This window comes from Callospermophilus lateralis, chromosome 3 (genome assembly GCF_048772815.1).
Source record: "Callospermophilus lateralis isolate mCalLat2 chromosome 3, mCalLat2.hap1, whole genome shotgun sequence".
Classification (NCBI taxonomy): Eukaryota; Metazoa; Chordata; class Mammalia; order Rodentia; family Sciuridae; genus Callospermophilus; species Callospermophilus lateralis.
The window spans coordinates 7,586,079-7,606,853 of record NC_135307.1 but is presented as its reverse complement, the minus strand read 5'-3'; the positions used below and the strand labels follow the sequence as shown (position 1 = coordinate 7,606,853).

The following is a 20,775-nucleotide window of genomic DNA, read 5'->3' as shown; positions in this document are numbered from 1 at the left end:
AGGTGTCAAATCACAGGCCACCTTCTTGGAGAGATGTTCCTGCCTGTATAAATGGCCATTCCTGCCCCTCTCCCCAGCACTCTTGTCCCAATATGTATCCTGTTTTTTTCCCATCACTCTCTGGCATCATGTTTATTTACTTCCTCTTTTTAATCTTCTCTCCATCTCTCCCTGGGAGAATCTGAGCTCCATGACCCAGAAAACTCCAACTGCAGTTTCATCGTCACCCATTTGGGATGCTGCAGTGAGCATGATTGGAATAAAATCATGTAAGAGGCAAGAAGTCACGGGCATCCTGAAATGTGCTTCAAGGTCACACCCAACAGGCTTGCTATGCTCCAGTGCCTCCCCTGCAGACTTAGATAAACTGGCCTTTGGTGAGGCGTTTGGAGCACCCTGGGACCAGCAGTGCAGTTGTGGGCAGGTCCCTACCTATCTGTCCTACAAATGACACGGTTCGTGATACCTAGATTACCCAGGAGACAGAGTGCCCAGGTGGGGTGAGGCTTAGCACGGTGCTCGCCACGGATATCAGAAGGAGAGACACATCATGCTCCTGAGCCCTTGCTATGTGCCAGCTCTGGAGCTCTGGCCAGGGACAATGCCTCCTCTCCAAGGAAGCCTTCGGCGCTGGTGGGACCTGGGTTGCGTCCTTTCTGCGTCACTGCCTGGTGGTCCTGAGCCAGCCCCAAGGCCTCCTCGCACTCAGGCCTCCCTGTGGGGGAGGGGCAGCCTTCAGTGGTGCTGCTGCTGAGCCTAATGCTTCCTCTTCTTCCAGTTTCCTTCTAGGACACCTCCCCTACTTTTGGAAAAAGGACGAGGTTTGTGGCCGTGTGCTCCAAGATGTGTTTTTGGATTGGTGGGTTCAAACTTGTCACTTGTTGCCTTACTCCAGGTCCTCAGAGGGAAGTCATCCCACTTAGTCACACAACTCCCAGCCCCACCCTCCCCTGGCCCAGGCCACCGCTGAATGAGGCTGGGTGGAGCCACCTTGTGCTAGTCATCAAAGGGGGGACCTTAGACCAGCCTTCAGAAGCTCTTTGAGCCTGAGTTTCCTTATCTATACACTGGGTGTGTGGGAGGGGACAAGACTGTCATTGTTTGGGCTGGGACTTAACACTCTTCAAAGGGCTTCCAAAGAAAAGTTGTCATGAAGATATGGTTCCCAGAAGGACCTTCCCAGGCAATTGAATGAGGGTCTTGCAATCCTATCTCATGGGCATGGAAATTGAGGCCCAGGGAGGGAGGTGACTCAGCCATGGTTGGGCAAGAGCAGAGCCTCACCCCCAGGCCTCCGGACCCCCAGCACGGGGTTCTTCTCCTGCCCTGTGCTGAGCGCCTTCTGGGACGGGATGCTTCTGTTTCCCCTGGCAGTAGGGCACCCCTTGGGCTGAGGCTGGGCTGAGGGGCACATCTCTGATGGTTGACAGCCTCCTTCTGGTCACTTTGATTTCCAGGGCTAAGAAGTACGGACCTGTTGTGCGTGTCAACGTCTTCCACAAAACCTCGGTCATCGTCACAAGCCCTGAGTCAGTCAAGGTAGGGAAGGTGTGGTTTCCAGGGCAGCTCCCTCCCTTTCCCTGGGTTGGGGGAGTGAAACCTGGTCCCAGGGACTTGGAGGACCGCTCCAGAGCCACATGCATTCGGGCTGTTCTCCCAAGGATCCAGAAGGGGGGGCTCTTAGAAAGAGGCCACCACTGGGGCCACCTCCAAGCACTGCCATGGGCACACAGAGAGGGAGGGGACTCTGCTGTTCCTGTTTGGGCTGGGAATTTGATCCATCTGGTTACAATGTAGTGAATTTGCCTTTCTTGGCCTCAGTTCTTCATCTAAAGAGGCAGCAATTTTAACCCTACCTTGAAGCTCTCTGATGAGAAGCAAATATGGGTGGATTTGCCTAACACGAAGCTTCTAAGATACTCAAGCAGTACTTACTGTGTGCCAGGTACTTTTCTAGGTACTCCATCACTGTTGACCCATTTCATCTTCACGGGGTGGGGGCTCTTATTAGTCCCCATTTTAGAGATGAGGAAACCGAGACAGAAGGCATTAGTCTGTACCATGTAGGAATAAAGAATGAATACCCATCATCTGCTTTGGAGTTGGCCAAACCAGGCTCAAATCTGGGCACTATGGCTGGCTGGCTGTGGGACCTAGGACAAGTGACTTCATTCTGGGCCTGGTTCCTCATCTATAAAACAGGGATGTTGCCTCTCTTAGAACAGTGGACTGGAACCATGGGGCCCATGCCAGGCACACGCCATTTGCTCAGTTAGTGTTGGCACTGTTATTTATTTTTTTTTTTAAAGAGAGAGTGAGAGAGGGGGAGAGAGAGAGAGAATTTTTAATATTTATTTTTTAGTTATCGGCGGACACAACATCTTTGTTTTGTATGTGGTGCTGAGGATCGAACCCGGGCCGCACGCATGCCAGGCGAGCGCGCTACCACTTGAGCCACATCCCCAGCCCGGCACTGTTATTTTTCAGAGTGGACGTTCAGAGATACTGCTGTGACACAGTGTGGCCGCGGTGAAGGGCAAAATACAACATGTGGTGTTAGTGGGGTTTGCTTTGTTTTGTTTTTGTGGTGCTGGGGATTGAAGCCAAGGCCTCAAATGTGTTGGGTAAATGCTCTACCCCTGAGCAATACCCCAACCCTAAAATACAACTTTGGGCACACTTCAGGAGACAGGCTGAACAACCATGGTGTTACTAACTGAAGGTCAAAGATTATTTTCAAAAAAGCTCAATTTCACAGACATAGTTTAAGAGTTTTTAAAGTATGCGACCAAGAACATGCATAGAGACTTTCACGATACTTGCAGGTGTATATTAGTAAGGTGCGTTATGTGAGTGTGGCAACTGATACTCAAGTATTAAACAAACCTTGCATTCCTGATCATGATCTGTTAAGGCTTATTTTTCTAGATTCAGGTTTTTTGTCCTTGTATTTGCTTTCTTGTAGTGCCTTTGTCAGGTATTGGTATCAGGTTAATACCAGACTCAAGGCAGGTCAGGAAGTGGTAATCCCTCCTCTGTTTTTTTTTTAAAGAATTTGCATAAGAATGGTATTACTATTTTATTTAATGTTCTATAGAATTCACCAGTGGAGCCATGTGGATCTAGACTTGGCTTTAAGGGAAGTTTTGTTTGTATTTTGAGAAATTAAACATTTCGCTAGGCATGGTGGTGAACACCTGTAATCCCAGCGGCTCCAGAGGGTGAGGCAGGAGATTACTAGTTCAGAGCCAGCCTCAGCAATTTATTGAGGCCCTAAGTAACTCTGTGAGACCCGGTCTCTAAATTAAATACAAAAATGGTCTGGGGATGCAGCTCAGTGGTTAAATACCTATGTGTTCAATTCCTGGTACATAAAATAAATAAATAAATATTTCATATGTTTTAAAAGTCATGTACTTAAAAATATTTTAAATTTTAAAGTATTATAAAATAAAATATAACAGGGCCTTGCCCATGTTAGGCAAACATGTCCAACCACTAAACCACATCCCCAGGCCTTTTTAAATTTTTATTTTGAAACAGGGTCTCCCTCAGTTGCCCAGACTGACCTTGACTTTGCAATCCTTCTGCCTTAGCCTCCCTAGTAGCTGGGGTTGCAATTACACACCACCATACCTTGCTAAATTTACAGTTTTAATTAAGTGTACAGCTCAGGGACACTAAGTACCTTCACATTGTTGTGCATTCTTTACCCTCACCCAACTCCAGAACTTCTTCATCTTCCCAAACTGAGGCTCTGTACTCATTAAACAATAAATCTCCATTTTCCTTTACCCCAGCTCCTGGCAACCAGCACTACACTTACTGCCTCTATCAATTTGACTAACTGCAGCACCTCATTAGGTGGACTCATAGAATTTTGGTTCTTTTGAGACTGGTTTATTTTGCTTTCATAACATCCCCTAGTTCTACCCATATTGTAGTAGGTGTCAGGATTTCCTTCTCAGTTTATTTAATTGACATTTGGTCATTCTGATTTTTTTTTTTTTCTTGAGTTTGGTAATTCATTCTTTCATGGAATTGTCCATTTCATTTAAGTTGTCAGAATAATTGGTACAAAGGCATTCATGACATTACTCATCTTATTAATGTCTGTAGGATCTGTAGTGATGTCCCCTCCTTCATTCCTGAGAAGAGTCATTTGGGTTTTCTTTTACTTCTTGATCGGTCTACAAGGCAAATGAATGAGTGGCTCAAAGAACCATTTTGGCTTTAACAACTTTCTCTATTGTTTTTCCATTTTCTTATTTACTGATTTCAGGTTTTTATCATTTTCTTCCACTACTAATTTTGGTTAAATTTGTTCTTGTTCTAATTTTCAAGATGAGAGTTTATATCATTGATTTCAATCATTTGTTTGTTTGTTTTTTCAAAAGAAACACTTAAGGGCTGGGGTTGTGGCTCGTTGGTAGGGTATGAGGCACTGGGTTTGATCCCAAGTACCACATTAAAAAAAAAAAAAACCTAAATCAACAAAATAAAAGTATTAGGGGAAAAAAAAAGCCTATAAAATAAATACTTAAAGGGAACTGTCTTAATACAAATTTAGTAGGTCATATTTTCATTTTAATTCAATTCAAAATATTTTCTAACCTTCTCTTGTGCTTTCTTCTTTGAACCATGGATTATTTAGATGTGTGTTATTCCATTTCTAGATATTACTGGATATTCAAGATATTATTCTGTTATTGATTTCTCATTTAGTTTTTTAAGATCAGAGAAAATACTCATTGTGGGCTAGGGATGTGGCTCAAGCGGTAGTGCGCTCACCTGGCATGCGTGCGGCCCGGGTTCGATCCTCAGCACCACATACAAAAAAATATGTTGTGTCCGCAGAGAACTAAAAAATAAATAAATAAATAAACCTCTCTCTCTCTCTGTCTCTCTCTCTCTCTCTCTGTCTAAAAAAAAAAGAAAATACTCATTGTGATTTCAATTCTTTTAAATTCATTGAAATTTGTTTTAGGGCCTGGCATATGGTCCATTTTGATAAACATTTACAAATACTTAAAAAGAATGCATATTTCATAATTGCTGAATAGTGTCTTACCAACGTTAATTAGATCAACTTGGTGTGTAGTGGTATTTAAATCCTCCAAGTTCTTTCTAACTGTTCTGACAATTACTGGGTGTGGGGGTCTTGGACCCTCCAATCAAAGTCATGAGTTTGTCTCAACTTTCAGTCCTACCTGTTTTACTCCATGTATTTTGGTGTTCTATTATCCAGTATGTATGCATTCAGTAGGATGATGTCTCCATGAAGGACTGACCTCTTTGAATATATTTATAATATTGCAACTGGTGTTTAAGTTCTGCTGGACCATTCTATCACATTTACTGTGTCTAGGCCTGGGTATAGGCTAGACTTTCCTAATTTTTTTTTTTTAATTGACCCCTTTATTCTTGGAAATGTCTGTTTTTACCCTTGGGAGTGCTCTTTGCCTGGAGTGCCTCTTCTCCGTTTCAATACAGCCACTTCAGCTTTCTTCTGCTTGTTGTCGCCTGGCGTCTCTTTACTATTAACCCTTGGGGTTCTGGATTTAAAGTGGGTGTCTCATAGGTAGCTCGTAGTTGAGTTCTTGCGGTTGTATACGGTATGACAGTCTCTACCTTTAAATGGAGCACTTGAGGGCATTTATGTTTAATGTAATTATTTTTACAGTTAGGCTTGAGTCCCTCGTGTTCCTGTTTGTTTTCTGTGTGTCCGTCTGTTGTTTGTCTCCCCTTCCTCCTTTTCTGCCTTCTTTGGATCAGGTACAGTTTAGTATTCTGTTTTATCTCTGCTATTGGCTTTTTCGTGTTCTCTCTCAGTGGTCATCCTAGGATTGATAATATCATCTTTAACTTATATCAATCTATCTTCAAGTTGCCACTTCATCTCTGCCTATTTGTTTTTATGACTTTCTCTTTATCACTTTAGCAACTGAATTATGATCTGCCTTTGGGTCCTTTTCTTTGTGTTTGTTTATTCGTGGTACTAAGAATTGAACCCAGGGCTTCATGCATGCTAGGCAAGTACACCGAGGAGGTACTCTCAGATGCCGAGCTTTGCCCTGTGGGCACCAGGAGGCAGTCAGGCTGTGAATCAACCCAGGGCTGCTACCTTTCAAGCCCTTACTCGATTTGATTTGAGACATGATCTTGCTAAGTTGCCTAGGCTGGCCTTGAACTCATGATCCTCCTGCTTCAGGGCTCCAGAGTTTATTGGGATTACAGGTGTGTGCCCCTGTGCCCAGCTCCTTTGTATCAATTCTATTTGGGATTCTTTTTGAACTTCTTGGATATGTGGATTCTTTGAATATGTTGGTGTGTAGTGGTATTTAAATCCTCCAAGTTTTTTCTAATTTTTTAGGCAATTAGAATATATTTATAATATTTTAACTGGTGTTTAAAATTTTGCTGGACCATTCTATCACATTTATTATATCTAGGCCTGGGTATAAGCCAGACTTTCCTCTTTTTTGACTTTTCTATTTTTTTTTTTTTTAATTGACGACTGGCCAATGTTGTTACAAAGTTCCATTCTGCTCACCAGTATTTGGAGACCAGAGTTGGTAGGAAGGGAATGACAAAGAACAACTTCACCGGGGCAAAGTAAAGCTAATACTGGATAAGATGGTGTAAAACGCAGTGGCGTAGTCATCACCCTTGTTACACTATGGATTTTTCATTGTTGAGCATTAAATTTTGTTTTAAGAGCCAAGCATGGTGGCATTTACCTATAGTTCCACCTACTCAAGAGGCAGGAGAATCACTTGAACCCAGGAGTTCAAGACCCACCTGGTCAACAGAAGAAGACTCTGTTTTTAAAAAAATCTATGTTTTTGCTTTCTTCCTTTAAAAATTGTTGGACTTCATTCAGACAGATGGTAAAGTAACTTGCAGATCAATTTGATCCTTTCTCAGCTTGCGTTAAGGTATTGATTGATGGCTACAGAGTTGACTTTTACTCCAGGGCCAGGTTATTCCTATTGCTAAACAGTGACTCTCCTAGGGCCTTTAATGAAGTCTTCGTGTTGGAAACGTGTCTACTCTGGCTGGTGGGTACTTGAGTGATTCTTGGCTCTGTTTAAGCTCTGGGAATTGCCCAGCCTGTAATTGTGTGATAATCCTCCTCTTCTCAGAATCTGCTTTGGCCCAGCTTCATGGAGACCGCAACAGATGTACTGGTGGTCATCAAACACTCTGGTGACCCCATGCATGGAGCTCGTTTGGCCATTGCTCCTCTTGGTTCTTTGTCCTATAAATTCCAGCTTCCCTTGGCCTTCCTGGACTCTGAGCTCTGTGTGCAACTTGGCAAGGCTGATGGACTGTATTTAGGTCTCTTCTTTTAGTGTGTCATTGTCCTGGAATTGCCTCCAGGTGAAAGCTGGGTAAACACCAGGTCTTAAGGCCTACATCTTTTTTTCCTCCCTCCTTTGGTTCACAGTCCTGTCCTGCTTGTCTCAAAATGGTGTTGGAAAACAGACGTGTCACACATTTCTGCCCTGTTTTCTGATCTGGCAGGAGGCAGGTCTGGAACCCTTACTGCCTCCTGGGCTGGTGTGCATCAGAAAAGAGGCAAAAAGAGCTCGTACCTTCCTGAGCATGCCCCGGCCCAGAGCTCTGCTCAGCAGGCAACCACAGGGTCCCTAGCCCGAGGACAGCAGGCCCTGGGAGACGCCAGGCAGTGGGGACGTTGATTGGAGCCCATGCTGAAGCTGTCCTGCCCTGGCAGCAGGGACTGGTTCAGATTCGGATTGGCTGTGGACCTCAGGTGCTCAGGGGCCTCTGAGCAGGGACAGAAGGTGGGCTTTTATTGGTGTCTTCCTCCTGGTGACAGAGGGGTTGATGACAGAGCTCATCTTATCAATGACAGTGTTTGGGGTGGGCTCAGTGTTCCTGGGATATGGCTCTTTATGTGAAGTCAGTCATCTCTGGGGTTTTCTTTCAGCTAAAAAAATCAACATTCCACCCCAGGAGCTAGAATTACAGAAGGTAGCAGCCCTGGGTTGATTTCCAGTAGAGAAGCAGCCTGACTGCCTCCTGGTGCCCACAGGGCAAAGCCTGGCATCAGAGAGGGCAGCTCTCGGGGTCCAGGCTCTGTGGCGTTCACACCCCTCCCCACTCCACACCCCTCTGTGGAATGTGCCTGGCCCCCACTGCCCTCAGCCACATGCCAGCCTTTCTCACCTGCCCTGCAGCAACTTGCCTGAGTTCAAGTCCCGTGTCCTCCATGAGTGTGACCGTGGCCAGTTCTAACCCTCAGCTCCACGACCTGTGTCTGAGGGTGAGCCGCAGGGTGCTGGTGCACACCTGGCGCGTGCTGAGCACCCCGCCTGCACACCCAGTTCCCTGCGCAGCAGCCCCAGCAGGCAGGCACTCTTAGCCCATCTTATAAGACAGGCACGCTGAGGGGCAGGGGACATGAGTAACCCAGCCAGGGTCATGGAGTCCACAGTATTCGTGCAGGGATGTGGTGGGGGGCGGGCCCAGATCCCAGTTCAGACTGGCAGATCCGGGCCCACGCTGCTCACCACTGGCCTGTGCTGCCGCCCAGCTGTTGGCTAATGTTGCCATGGCTACCAGCCAGCTCCTGGGGACAAGCTGGCTGTGCCTCCAGGAGGTTTTCCTTGGCCTCTGGGGCTGCTTGGGGCTGCAAGTCTGAATCTGTGCTAGTGTCTCTCCTGTGTCCTGAAGCCCCCCAGGCCTCTCCCCTTCCTACCCTGGGGTCAGAGCAGCCTGCGCCTTCCGTTGGGCTGCTCGGGAAGGGGGGTAGCGTGGGGTCCTGAGTGTGGCATTGGAGTGAGGAACCCCACAGCTGGGATGGAAGATCGCTCAGCCCCCCTGGACCCCCTTTCCCTCATCCCCCGTCCCCAGGCGTTGCTGTGGCCTCAAGACTGCCCTCCTCAGTGAATGGATGAGGGCTTCTGAGAGACGCTGTGTGTGGAGCTTCTCGCCCGGGCTGGCGCTCAGCCGATGCCAAGGTCTGGGCATGTTTCAGGAGGGCCCTTTGCAGCCTCTCATGGGTACCTCAGCTTATGTTGTTTTTTTGGGGATGTTTAGAAGTTCCTGATGTCAACCAAGTACAACAAGGACTCCAAGATGTACCGCGCCATCCAGACTGTGTTTGGTGAGAGGTAAGGAGCTGAGGGGCGGGAAGGCCTCCGCTGGGAGCACAGGGACTCCCCAGGGCTGAGGTGGCACTGGCAGGCAGGCACAGGGGATGTCTGTGCATGGTGTCCTTGCTCTTGTCATTGGCTCTTTCCTGGGAGTGTGGGGTTGTGAAGGTTGGGACACACAATCCCCTGTGTCTTATTTCTAATAGATGTGTGATATTGTGGCACTTGTGGGGTGACAGGTCATGCCTAGTACCTGAGCGCTACACATTTTTATTGTGGCACAATTGGTGCACTCACGGTGTGTCCCAGGACCTTCTCACGGCCCCACAGGTGACCCACGCACACCACACGGTTACTGCCCACACACCCTGGTCTTGCATCAAGTTTCTGTCTCCCACAGACTATTTGGCCAGGGCTTGGTGTCCGAATGTGACTATGAGCGTTGGCACAAGCAGCGGAGAGTCATGGACCTGGCCTTCAGCCGGAGGTGAGTGCAGCTGGCGATGGCAATGGGCTCAGGGCGGTCACAGCACAACGGTCCTCGGGAAGGGAGTCTCCACCCACGGGCCTCACCCTGCTGAAGGGAGAGAGGACAAGGAGGGTGCTCACAGTCGCAAGAGAGCCAGACTGGTGACTGGGTGTGGGGCAGAGAAAGGTGCCCGAGGGACTTGGGAAGGTCAAGGGCAGAATGACCATGCAGCCAGAGGCAGGTCCCCCTTCTCCAGGAACTCACCCAGACCTCTTCACTCCTCGTTTGGACTGCTCCTTTCATTCATTTTAGCTTTTATTCACTTATTTTTGGGTGATATTTTCTGTTTTCAAGAAGATTCATATTCCGTACCACTCGCCTACTTCGCATGTCTAACTGTGGTTTCACCACCCTCATAGACTCAGGCAGCCGTTGCCACTGCAGTTAGAACAGTTCCATCACCCCAAGCAGTCACTCCCCATTTCTCCCCAATACCCCACCCATTGCCTCCTTTTTTACTTCGTGGGTCTTCACATTCCAGACATTGCATCCAAAAGGAGTCACAGACACGTGCTTCTTCCTGCCCGGCTTCTGTCACTGTTTCCACAGCTCACTCCCTGGTGCCTGTTGACATCAGTGCTTCATTCCTTCTTGTTGCTGACTAATATTCCGTTGCATATGTATCTTGTGCTGCTTATTCGTTCTTCAGGTGGGGACGTTGGGTTATTTCTGCCTTTTGCTGTTATGAATAACAGTGCTGTGGACCTTTCTGTAGTCACTGTGTCGACACATATTTCATACCCAGTGGAATCTCTGGATAATCCGGGAACTCTATGTTTAACATTTTGAGGAAGACAATCTTTTTCTTGACATAATTTCAAATTTATAGAAGAATTACCCTAATAGTATATGGGACTTCTGGATTTTTTTTTTTTTTTTTTACCAAGATTCACTTGTCTATTGTTAAAAAATCATTATTTGCCTTACAATTTCTTCTCTATCTACATATGTCTGTATAAAACGTATAGATCACTCCTTCTTGGATGTGTATATATGTTTCTGTATTTTTATGCAGTGCACACATCACACTATTTGAGGGTAAGTCAGAGACATGCACTGAATGCCATTAAATAGTTACATGGACCTTTCTAAGGACAATGACTGTGTCTACACTTAGATTATTAAAACCAAGAAAATCTGTATTAATCTACACCCATCCTCTCACACCCCACCCTCACTCAGATTCCATCGTCCGTGACAACCCGGCTGTTTGGCCTCGACTGAGGCCCAGTTCAGGTGCATTCCTTGTATTTCCTAGCCTTGACCCTTAGCCTCTGCATTCTGGGGCCCTTCTGGGTCTCGTCTTGACCTCCTGCCTTTCCACACTGCAGGCCAGTTTTGCAGCTAGCCCTCCAGCTTGGGTCTGTCGCTGATCTGTGTGGTTAGCTCGGGTACATGCTGTGTCCCTCTCCAGGCTGGCATCAGGAGGCTGATGTGACCATCTTGGTGCTGATCACCACGTGAACCTGGCTCTGTGGTGAAGGTGAAGTCCTCCAGTTCCCCTCTGTGAATTCACTCTGGGATTCGTAACCTTGGGGGCTGGAAGCCGCCTCTCCTAGACCCCACTGTGGCCTCCTCGATGCCCTCCCTTCTCCTCTCTTCCTTCTCTCTTTTTTAAATATAATTTTTAGTTATAGTTGGACATGATACCTTTGTTTTATTTACTTATTTTTATGTGTTGCTGAGGATCGAACCCAGGGCCTCACATGTGCTAGGTGAGTGCTCTGCTGCTGAGCCACACCCCAGCTCTTCCTTCTCTGATGCAATTCCTCACTGCCCTGGAGAGATTTGTTTTTTAAATGCCAGCTAAAGATTTTATTATTGTAAGATGGAAGTATTTTAAAATGAAAAGAAAGATATGATCACAGAAAAGTCTAGCTGTTTTATGCCTTCATAATTTGTTTTTTAAAATGTTGGACAAATAGGACAGCAAGACAGTTGACAATACTTAGTCACTGATCTGTGTGGTTAGCCAATATTTAGTGAGCATCTTCTTCATGCAAATTTTTTTTTTTTTTTTTTAGAGAGAGAGAGAGAATTTTTTAATGTTTATTTTTTAGTTTTCGGTGGACACAATATCTTTATTTTATTTGTATGTGGTGCTGAGGATCGAACCCAGCGCCCTGCCCATGCCAGGTGAGTGCGCTACTGCTTGAGCCACATCCCCAGCCCCATGCAAAGTTTTTTACATCAAGATATATCTGTGCTTCTCTCCAAGGAGAAGAGGTGGTGCCAGGACTCAGGTGTGCCATGCGGTTCCCCAACTCTGAGGCTCAGTGGCTCCCTATCACCAGAAGACCAAGGGCAGACCCCACCCACCCTCAGTCTGCCCCTGAACCCTTGGGGCCTTGGCCTCTGCTTGCCCCAGCTTCCTAGACACACTGACCTCTCTGGCATCTCTGCCCTTGCTCCTGTCCTCCCCTCTGTCTCAGGGTGCCCTCAGGGGCATGCCTGCCCTTCTTTGATGCCCAGCTGGGAGGCCCCCTCTGAGGCTGGTTCATGCCCCCCTCATGTCAGTGAGTGCTTCTGTCCTAGGAACGAGGAGCAGAGGGCGCCCCATTCCTGATTCCTGTGCCCTCCAGGTGGGCCTGTGGGTGCAAGAGCGTGACGGGGGGTCAGCTGGCAGCTTCACTTCCCCAGAAGCAAGTATGGTGGCACGGGCTGGGAGGCTTCCACTCCACAAAGGTCATTGTACCAAGAGCCAGGGTGGTGTGGTCCCTGCCCTCATGAGGACAGGAGGTGGACGTGGCTCTGAGCAGACGATGTCCACATGGTCATGATGTAGAAACCAGTGCGTGTTGGTACTGAGGGTGTGAGGGTATGTTGCCAGTTTCTGCTTTTCTAGATTTTACTTTGGCAGGGAGATCCTGGTCCTAATCCTTTCTATGAAAGTCAAGGGGGCGAGGACAACCAGCCCTCCAGGGGGACCTTCTCTCTCTACAGTAGCTGCAAGGGATTCAGCATTGGTACAATAGCTCAAAAGTCAACTGAAATGGACTTTTTTTTTTTCAAAAGAGGAGTACAAATTATCTTGCAAATGAATGTGTACTTGCAAACAGTGTGAGCATTATGAAGAGAAGCTCCAGGGTGCTGTTGACGCAGGTCTGGAAAATCAGGATCGGGTCCTCATTCCCCCGGTGTTGACGATTTAACACCAGAGAAAAGCTGGACTTCCTTGGAGGCAGAGCTGGACTTCCCTGTAAAGAAGGCAGGACCAGCGCTGGTGTCTCTGGGAGGGGTGTGTGCCTTGCCCCTTTATAGATCTCAGGTTTCCTTTCCTCCCCTACTTCCTATCTGGCCTATGTGACCAAAAGGCAGGAAAAGAGCCCCCTGGGGATGCTCACTGGCCACTCCTCCTGTTGGGAGGAGCTATTCCTGGAGGGGTGGGTAACAGTTGAGAGCAGGGACGTGCTCTGAGGTGTTAGCCTTCCATTTCCTTTTTGTTGGTGATCAGCCCCTATCTTTCCAACCCAGTCATCCATTCTCCATGCTGTCTGCCGGTCTTCTGCCCTTGTCGCATCCCCCCTCCCATCAAAGGAACGCTTACTGCTGTAAGGAGAAATGGGTGATGACCACTCTGGCTTCTTCAGGCCGGGAGGGAGCGACATGGAGCAAGCAGTTTGGGTTTCCCTTTTAGGACTATTTGGGGTCAGTTGAAAGGTCCATGGTAAAAGTCTGGTTCAAAAAGAACAGGTTGTAAAGTCATCTGGGAGGTGGGTGCTTCTATGAGAGGAACAAGAAGACATGGGTTCTGGATGAGATTAACGTAAAATAAGTGAATATGATGATTGGGTAAGAGAGACCAGCACATTTTCTTCACCAGGAGGTTTAAGAGCTAAGAAGTTGATCCCATGGCAAAGCCAGTGAGGACTTGGCCTCTACTTGGGAGTGCAAATCTTCAGGATATTAGTTATCTGTCAGCGTTATCAGGAATACAAACACACCCTTAGTTTTTATAATGTCAGATGCCCCCATAAGATGTAGCTAAGATATCTAAAGTCATCTAAATTTTGTAAAGTACCTTTCTATTGGCATAACCTGTGTTTAGTAGAGATTGCTTTATTTATGCCACTTAGGGCTAGATAATCAAACTAGCAGACACAGATAAAGCCTGCTTATGTGGGAGGTTAGGAAGATTTTTGGGTTTTTAAAAACCTTTTTTACTTGTCAATGGACCTTTATTTATTTATATGAGGTGCTGAGAATCAAACCCAGTGCCTCGCACATGCTAGGCAAGTGCTCTACCACTGCACTATGGCCCCAATCCTATAATTTGTGGGTTTTAAATTGACTTTAAAAAGCTTCTGACTCTGATAGTCTCTTCTCAGGCACTCTCGCCTAAGAATCCTTCTTTCCTATTCTCCTAGTCTACAGCCTTACATACTCTTGGTGGGGCTGTAACAGTGTACAACTTAGGTTGCATTCAGAGAACTATTTCTTTTCTCTGAAATGCCCAGGTATGGCTCATTTGGTAATAACTTATTTTTCTAGATGTGTAAGACCAAGCTGGTCAATTTGGCCTTGCTCCTATCTATTGTTAAGGGTCAGCTGAGTTTCCTCAGGAGGTCACTATTGGGAATTTGAGAGCAGCCTCTTAGCAACTCTAGTGCCATCTGCCAGGATGGGTCAGGGTCTTGTTGACCACATGTGGCTTCCCTTGGAAGTCCCCTCAGTCCTTAGATTCAAGCTGATCAGGGATGTTTTCCTCTCCAATGACCTTCTTCTTTGCAGCATGCACCCTAGTTGGCTTTCTGGTCTCCAGGGTCTCATGAATCTCCTTGATTGGGAGATCATGTGACCCAGAGTTGCAAAGCCCTTAGAGAAAGAAGTCCCCTCAGTCCTTAGGTTCAAGCTGACTTCCGAGAGCAAGAGCCAAATATTGGTTGTTTTCTTTCTTGGCACTTTTATTTCCTCAACTTTAATCTCCAAGTTTTGGTTTCCAAAATATAATTTTTTAATATCTAGCAGGCCAGTTTGATCACACTTAAAGTATGAGAACTGGGTTTTATCTTTAATGACTATAACTTTACACTTATTTACTCCTTCCATTTAACTGGTCAGTATTAGTACTGGAAGTTAGCCCTACATCTTGTCAGTCCTATAGATGATGGCCTATTATCTCAAATTAACTCAGGTTGTTATATTAGAAGTTGTGCCTGTGTAAGGCATTAACAGACAATCGTTATAAAGTTTACAGGGAAAATACAAAGTGAAATTGACAAGAATAAGAACATATTTAGTTTGTATAATAGTTATGAACCAAGAAACTTTTTTTTTTTTTTTTGGTACTAGGAATTGAATTTAGGAGCACTCAACCACTGAGCCCCACCCCCAGCCCTATTTTGAATTTTATTTAGAGACAGGGTCTCACTGAGTTGCTTAGTATCTTGCCATTGCTGAGGCTGGTTTTGAACTCATGATCCTCTGGTCTCAGCCTCCTGAGCTGCTGGGATTACAGGTGTGTGCCACTATGCTCGGCAAGAAATATAATTTTTATAATCCCAAAACTAAAATTCAAGGTACACCAGCTTGAAAATGTTCTTCTAAACTGTATATTTTAAAGGTTTGTATACTTGGAAGGCATGATACATTTGGTATACAAAGAAGCCAATAATAATGCCACAACTACACTGGTGTTTTTATATTAACCAAGTGTAGTTTTTAAAGAAAAAATTAGAATCTGTAGTATAGTGTAATAATCTAAAATAATAGTTGTTGTTTAACCAGAGATGTACAAACCCAAATTCCTTTAAGACTATTTTCTCTAAATAACAAAACTTATCAGACACAAGAAGTTATCTTGTAGTATAAAAGCAGATTAATGTGTTAAAAAATTCTTGTTACTTCACCACATAGAAGATTAAACTTTGGTTTATATCAGCACATTAATATTTGATCTTAGGAAATAATCTTGAAAACTTTAACTGATTGTGCTAATTATAGCCAACTTAGTTACACAAACTTTTTGAGATTTACCCTCCACAAATTTTGTGCAACTTACTTAGACATTCTACAACTTTTTATTTTACCACATAAAAGAATTTCTCATTCAAAAATATTTATTTTTCTTTTACTTTTAATATTAAAATATATTTCCATACCTAGAATTTTCTTATATTTCTTTCCTAGTTATTGACCCTTTTAAAAATTTACAAATTACTCCATTTTAATAAGATGAAATACTCTGTTTTTATAATATTTTAAATGAAACCTAACTGAAACCTTTGTATATAAAATTATACCTGATATAATCTCTTTTTTTGGGGGGTATCATGGATGGAACTCAGGGGTACTCGACCACTGATCCACACCCCCAGCCCTATTTTGTATTTTATTTAGAAACAGGGTCTCACTGAGTTGCTTAGCACCTTGCTATTGCTGAGGCTGGCTTTCAATTTGTAATCCTCTTCTCTCAACTCCAAGCCACTATCCCCATGCCTGGCTGATAGAATCTTAACTCTCTTTTTTATTTTAGTTGTAGATGGACATAATATCTTTGTTTTTATTTCTTTATTTTTATGTGGTGCTGAGGATTGAATCCAGGGCCTCATACATGCAAGGCAAGCACTCTACCACTGAGCTATAACTTGGCCCGAATCTTAACTCTTAATAACCTTGTTTTTAGTGAAGACACAGAAATGATTAATGTTTAAATATATTATGGAATTTAAGAAGTCAAGAATATTTGATTTTATATTTAGCAGTTGATGTTTTAGCATTTTTTAAAAAAAAATTAATTGTAGATTAACATGATACCATTCTTTATTTATTTTATGTGGTGCTGAGACTTGAACCCAGTGCCTTACACATGCCACGCAAGCACTCTATCACTGAGCCATAGCCCCAGTCCAATGTTTTAGCATTTTAACTTTGCAAATTAATCTAATGTCTCCTCTGGTATATATGAGATCATTTATGAAGATTAATCCCATTGATGTTAAATCTAATTTACTCATTTTTAGCTGTGAAACCAAGATATCATACAAGTGTAGTTAAAAGTATTAGCCGTCTCTTCCCTGTTGAAGAAAAATCCTAGAAACAATGAATATTGCATTCTAGATATTTTATAGAAACCAACACCCTATTAATTGTCTGATCACCTAGAAAAACTTGTGAGCCAGTAATTTTAAAGTCATTTTTACTCTCATGGGTTCATGAATTTAAATTGAACTTCTTTTTTTTAAAATTTTTTAATATTTATTTTTTAGTTTTCAGCAGACACAACATCTTTGTTTGTGGTGCTGAGGATCGAACCCGGGCCGCACACATGCCAGGCGAGTGCACTACCGCTTGAGCCACATCCCCAGCCCTGAACTTCCTTTTTTTAAATCACATGAACTAAAATGTATTTGAATCTATTTGTCATTTAAATTTTAAATTATGAGTGCTCATTTATCTATATGCCAATTTCAATAACATGTACTTGATATATGGACAAAAGCACATAAGTAGACACAACAATACAATGTGCACACATTCATAGAACAGACAGAAAACAAAGATCTTGTAGCCTTTTGTAGGTACATCTCCACAGGTGGGAGACAATGCTACAGATGTCTATTAAAGCCTCTATTAGATATAACCTACTAGAAATTAAAATAGAGCTTATCAGACCTTTGCATTATGACTTGAATATAGGGCAATCCTATACTGTTGGAAATGATAGATGCAAAGTCTGACAGACATGGTGGACACTGAAATCAAAGATTTAAGTGGCAACTTGTCCTCAATGGCTATTGGATTTATTCACAATGTCACCATGTCTATGTTCTTCTTAGGATTTTGTGAAAGGAAAAATTTCCCCTGTATTTGAAAGCTAACTCTTGAAAAATTGGCCTCTGAATAAAGAGTGTAAAAATCTCTATAGCTAGATAAAATAAAACTGATCAGAAAAATATATCAATTTAGGCATGCAGGATCAAATGTGAATTCACAATAAAATCATGATCTCAAAAATATAGAAATTTGCAGGAGTTCTAAAAAAAAAATGATGCAGCCATAATTATTCTAGTAAAGGAGCATGTAGAACATCTTTATCAGGTAAGAGTGCACTTTTGGGTCAGATTAGAATTGGTCCAGATGTTTAGAGAATGAGAGTGCTGAAATCCTCAAGTAAAGATTTTTAAGGTAAATAAGACTTGTATGTATGAGATGATTCCATTTTTCTCCCTGTGCTATAGTGTTTAGGGAGGAACCTGTTAAGAAAGCAGGTGGTAGAGTACAAGAGCAGATAAGATTGCCATTTAGGTACTACAGTGCCTTGAATTTAAAAGTGACACCTTTGTCCCCTTTGGTCTCAAACTGGTTTTGGATAAGACCTCTGCAAGCCTTGGGGAGATCAAAATAGTTGGAAAGCTGAGGAGAAGAGAGGCAAAACCTCATGCATAGGGCACTTTAGTATTTTTTTTTTTCCTTTTGTAAAATTAGTCTCTGAAGGTGTGGTGCTATAGTTTATGTTTCCTTTGGAGACTCTTTTCCATTTCCCCAATTGGTAGTCAGGCCAGGTTTGGATGCAGAAAATTATAAGACATCTCCATTTTCCCACTGTGATTAGGTCATCTCCCAGGCCTTAGTGGCAGAAGAAAATGAGGCACTTTTTCTTGCATGTCTGTGAGCCAAACTTATCCCAGGTTTTCAGTGTGCAGTCTAGGGGTGAACCTGACAGAACTGTTGAGCATGAAGCTCCATCTAAGTGTGAGAAAACAGAACTCAGTCCCTGCGCCAGAGAAATTGTCCATTTCATTAGGGACATCTCCCTAAATGAGTTTCTGACAGTCAGCAAACCCGCCTCTCTCTCCCTGGATCTGTTGGATTTTTCGGTGCCTCGCTGGTGAGGATGTGAGGGTCTCTGTTTTATTGCACGCCAGAGACCCTGGAGGACCCACACTTAGCAGCCATGAATGATCTACCTCCTGCCACTATTAAACTTCCAAATATGATGACCCAGAGGATAAAAACATGACCTACAGTGGGGTACAGTCCTCTGCTCTGCAGGCAAAAGGAATCTCAGAGGGTAAGGAGAACAGTGGTTGTTAGAAGGTTAACACCCTTTTCTCTGAGGAGTTTATGGAAGAAGTGAATTGAAAAACGCCTCCCTTTTTGCAGCCAAAGAAACTAGCAGAGCACAGAGACATCACTGGGGAGAAGTCCTACAGGGTTTTAAGGGCTTAATAGGTGAACAAAGGGGACCCAGGCTCTTCCTTATGAGCCACTCCGCGTTCAGTGCCCCTCTCTCAGCGGCTGGAGTCCAGTCAGTGAGGGGAAGCGTGCTCGGGAGGAGCCTGTGGGGAGTGCAGCTCCCTCTCTGGAGGTGTAGGTCCCTGAGGTTCTCACTCTGCACCACCTAATCAACCAGTCACATAGGACACCCACTGGGTTGTCCAGAGAGGGGGTTGGGGGAGAACTTTGAGGGTCACTGGGGAGTGGCCCCAGCCAGAATCTCATAGTTGTCTCACCCCTTTGTTGGTCTCCAAAGGCAAACCAGGACTAAGGGACGCTGTCTACTGACACTAGACTCACTCCGAGGCTGGATGGGACAGTAAGAAACAGCTTTGGCAGAACCCAACATGCCTGACCCACGGGACAGGTGATTAGGAGCCACCAAGACTGTGAACCCTCACGTCTGAGTCTTGTAGAAGGGTGGATTGCAGTTACCATGTTTAATTAGCCAACAAGTGCCTATTATTGCCCCCCAGAAAGGAGAGAGACAGAAAGTGCACCTCAGAAGGCTGCCAGGTGCGAGGCGCTTACCTTGGTGATGACCCCTGCCAACCCCCAATCTGATATCAGGCTTGAAAGTCAGGATCGATCCTCATTCCTCCATGTTGAGGATTCAACACCCCGGAAATGCCAAGGCCAGCACAGAGGGCAATGGCACCAGAGGGCCATTGTAACGGAGGGCCCTGTGTATTTAGGAGACAGAGCTGGACTTCCCTGGAGAGAAGCCGGGACCCAGAGCTGGTGTCGGGGTGGGGAGCCCCGTGGGGCTGCTCATTATCAACTCCCTGTGTTGAGGACTAATGCCCTAGAGCTGGCCACTGTTTAAGAGGGGAATGTGCTCTGGAGGTATCAGCCTTCCATCTCCTTCTCTTTGATGATCAGCCCCATCTTTCCAACCCGTTCATCCATTACCCAGGCTGACTGCCTGTCTCTCGCCCTTGACTCACCGTGAGCTTTCCGCTGGGCTGGCTGGGGCTCAGGAGACCCTGTCCATCTAGAGCCAGGTGGACTTGAGATGGTGAAGGTCATGAGGAGAGGAATGGAAGAAGATTCCGGCCGAGGAGATGCCTGCACCTCAGCCCCAAGGCGGCCGAGGCACTAGAAGCCATTGTAACAGGAGGGCAGGGTGGTGGGTGGAAGCCAGCCCCAGGCAGACCCTGCCTCCTGAGCGGGGAAGTTAGGCTCCCCTGGGGAAGCAGGGGCTTCAGCGTCCCACTTACTGGGACCAGATCCAGTGGCGCTTCCCGGAGCAGCCTGGCAGGTGCACTGCAGGGCAAGGGCGGGGCCGGGCAGCAGAGGCCTGTCCTGAGCAGGAGCCGAGTCTGAGAACGAGCCCATTCTCTTTCCTCAGTAAAAGTCACTCTGTTGTGTTTCCCTCCTCTCATTTTCTCCTTTTAGTGTTTTAGAACTTTTATTTGGAATAATTTCAATATTTCACAGAAAATTCAAGATTAAGAATAGGACAAAGAATACCTATACCTATCAGATTAATATTAAAACCAATTATAAAAGCTCACTCTTGGTAAAACTCTCAGCGGGGAGCACTTGAGGCTGGGAGCTCTGAGCTGCAGATGGCATCTAGGGACTCATTTCCACTTAGGCTTGGGCACTGAGATTGCTCAAGGACAGGAGTGAGATGGGACAACAAAGACTGAGGATGGTGGCCTGGGGACAAGCCAGGTAAGGAGAGAGGACACTGTAGAGGGGGGTAGGAGGGGACCAGGGTGACTGTGACATGGACTCAAGGAGGTCCCAAAGGTTCAATGCTGTTTTGTCCCTTTGAAGTCAGAGTTGAAGGCCACAGTGGCAGACAGAGACCCCAGGAAACCGCTAAGACAAGGGCAAAGCGACAGTGTCCATCCTAAGGGGTGGGTGGGGGGTGTGAAACCCCAAGGCTCAGCTCCC

The 20,775-nt window shown here is 45.2% G+C and overlaps 1 protein-coding gene across 3 annotated transcripts in view; it reads left to right on the top strand.

Annotated features, from left to right (window-relative positions):
- The window catches only part of Cyp46a1 (cytochrome P450 family 46 subfamily A member 1), a 39,114-nt gene that overhangs the window by 5,330 nt on the left and 13,009 nt on the right, over positions 1-20,775 (top strand). For all 3 annotated transcript variants that reach the window (XM_077109115.1, XM_077109116.1, XM_077109117.1), the window contains exons 2-5: positions 779-859; positions 1,458-1,539; positions 9,067-9,140; positions 9,523-9,609. In XM_077109115.1, coding sequence (XP_076965230.1) covers positions 779-859; positions 1,458-1,539; positions 9,067-9,140; positions 9,523-9,609 — 324 coding nt within the window. The remainder of the gene's footprint in view (positions 1-778; positions 860-1,457; positions 1,540-9,066; positions 9,141-9,522; positions 9,610-20,775) is intronic.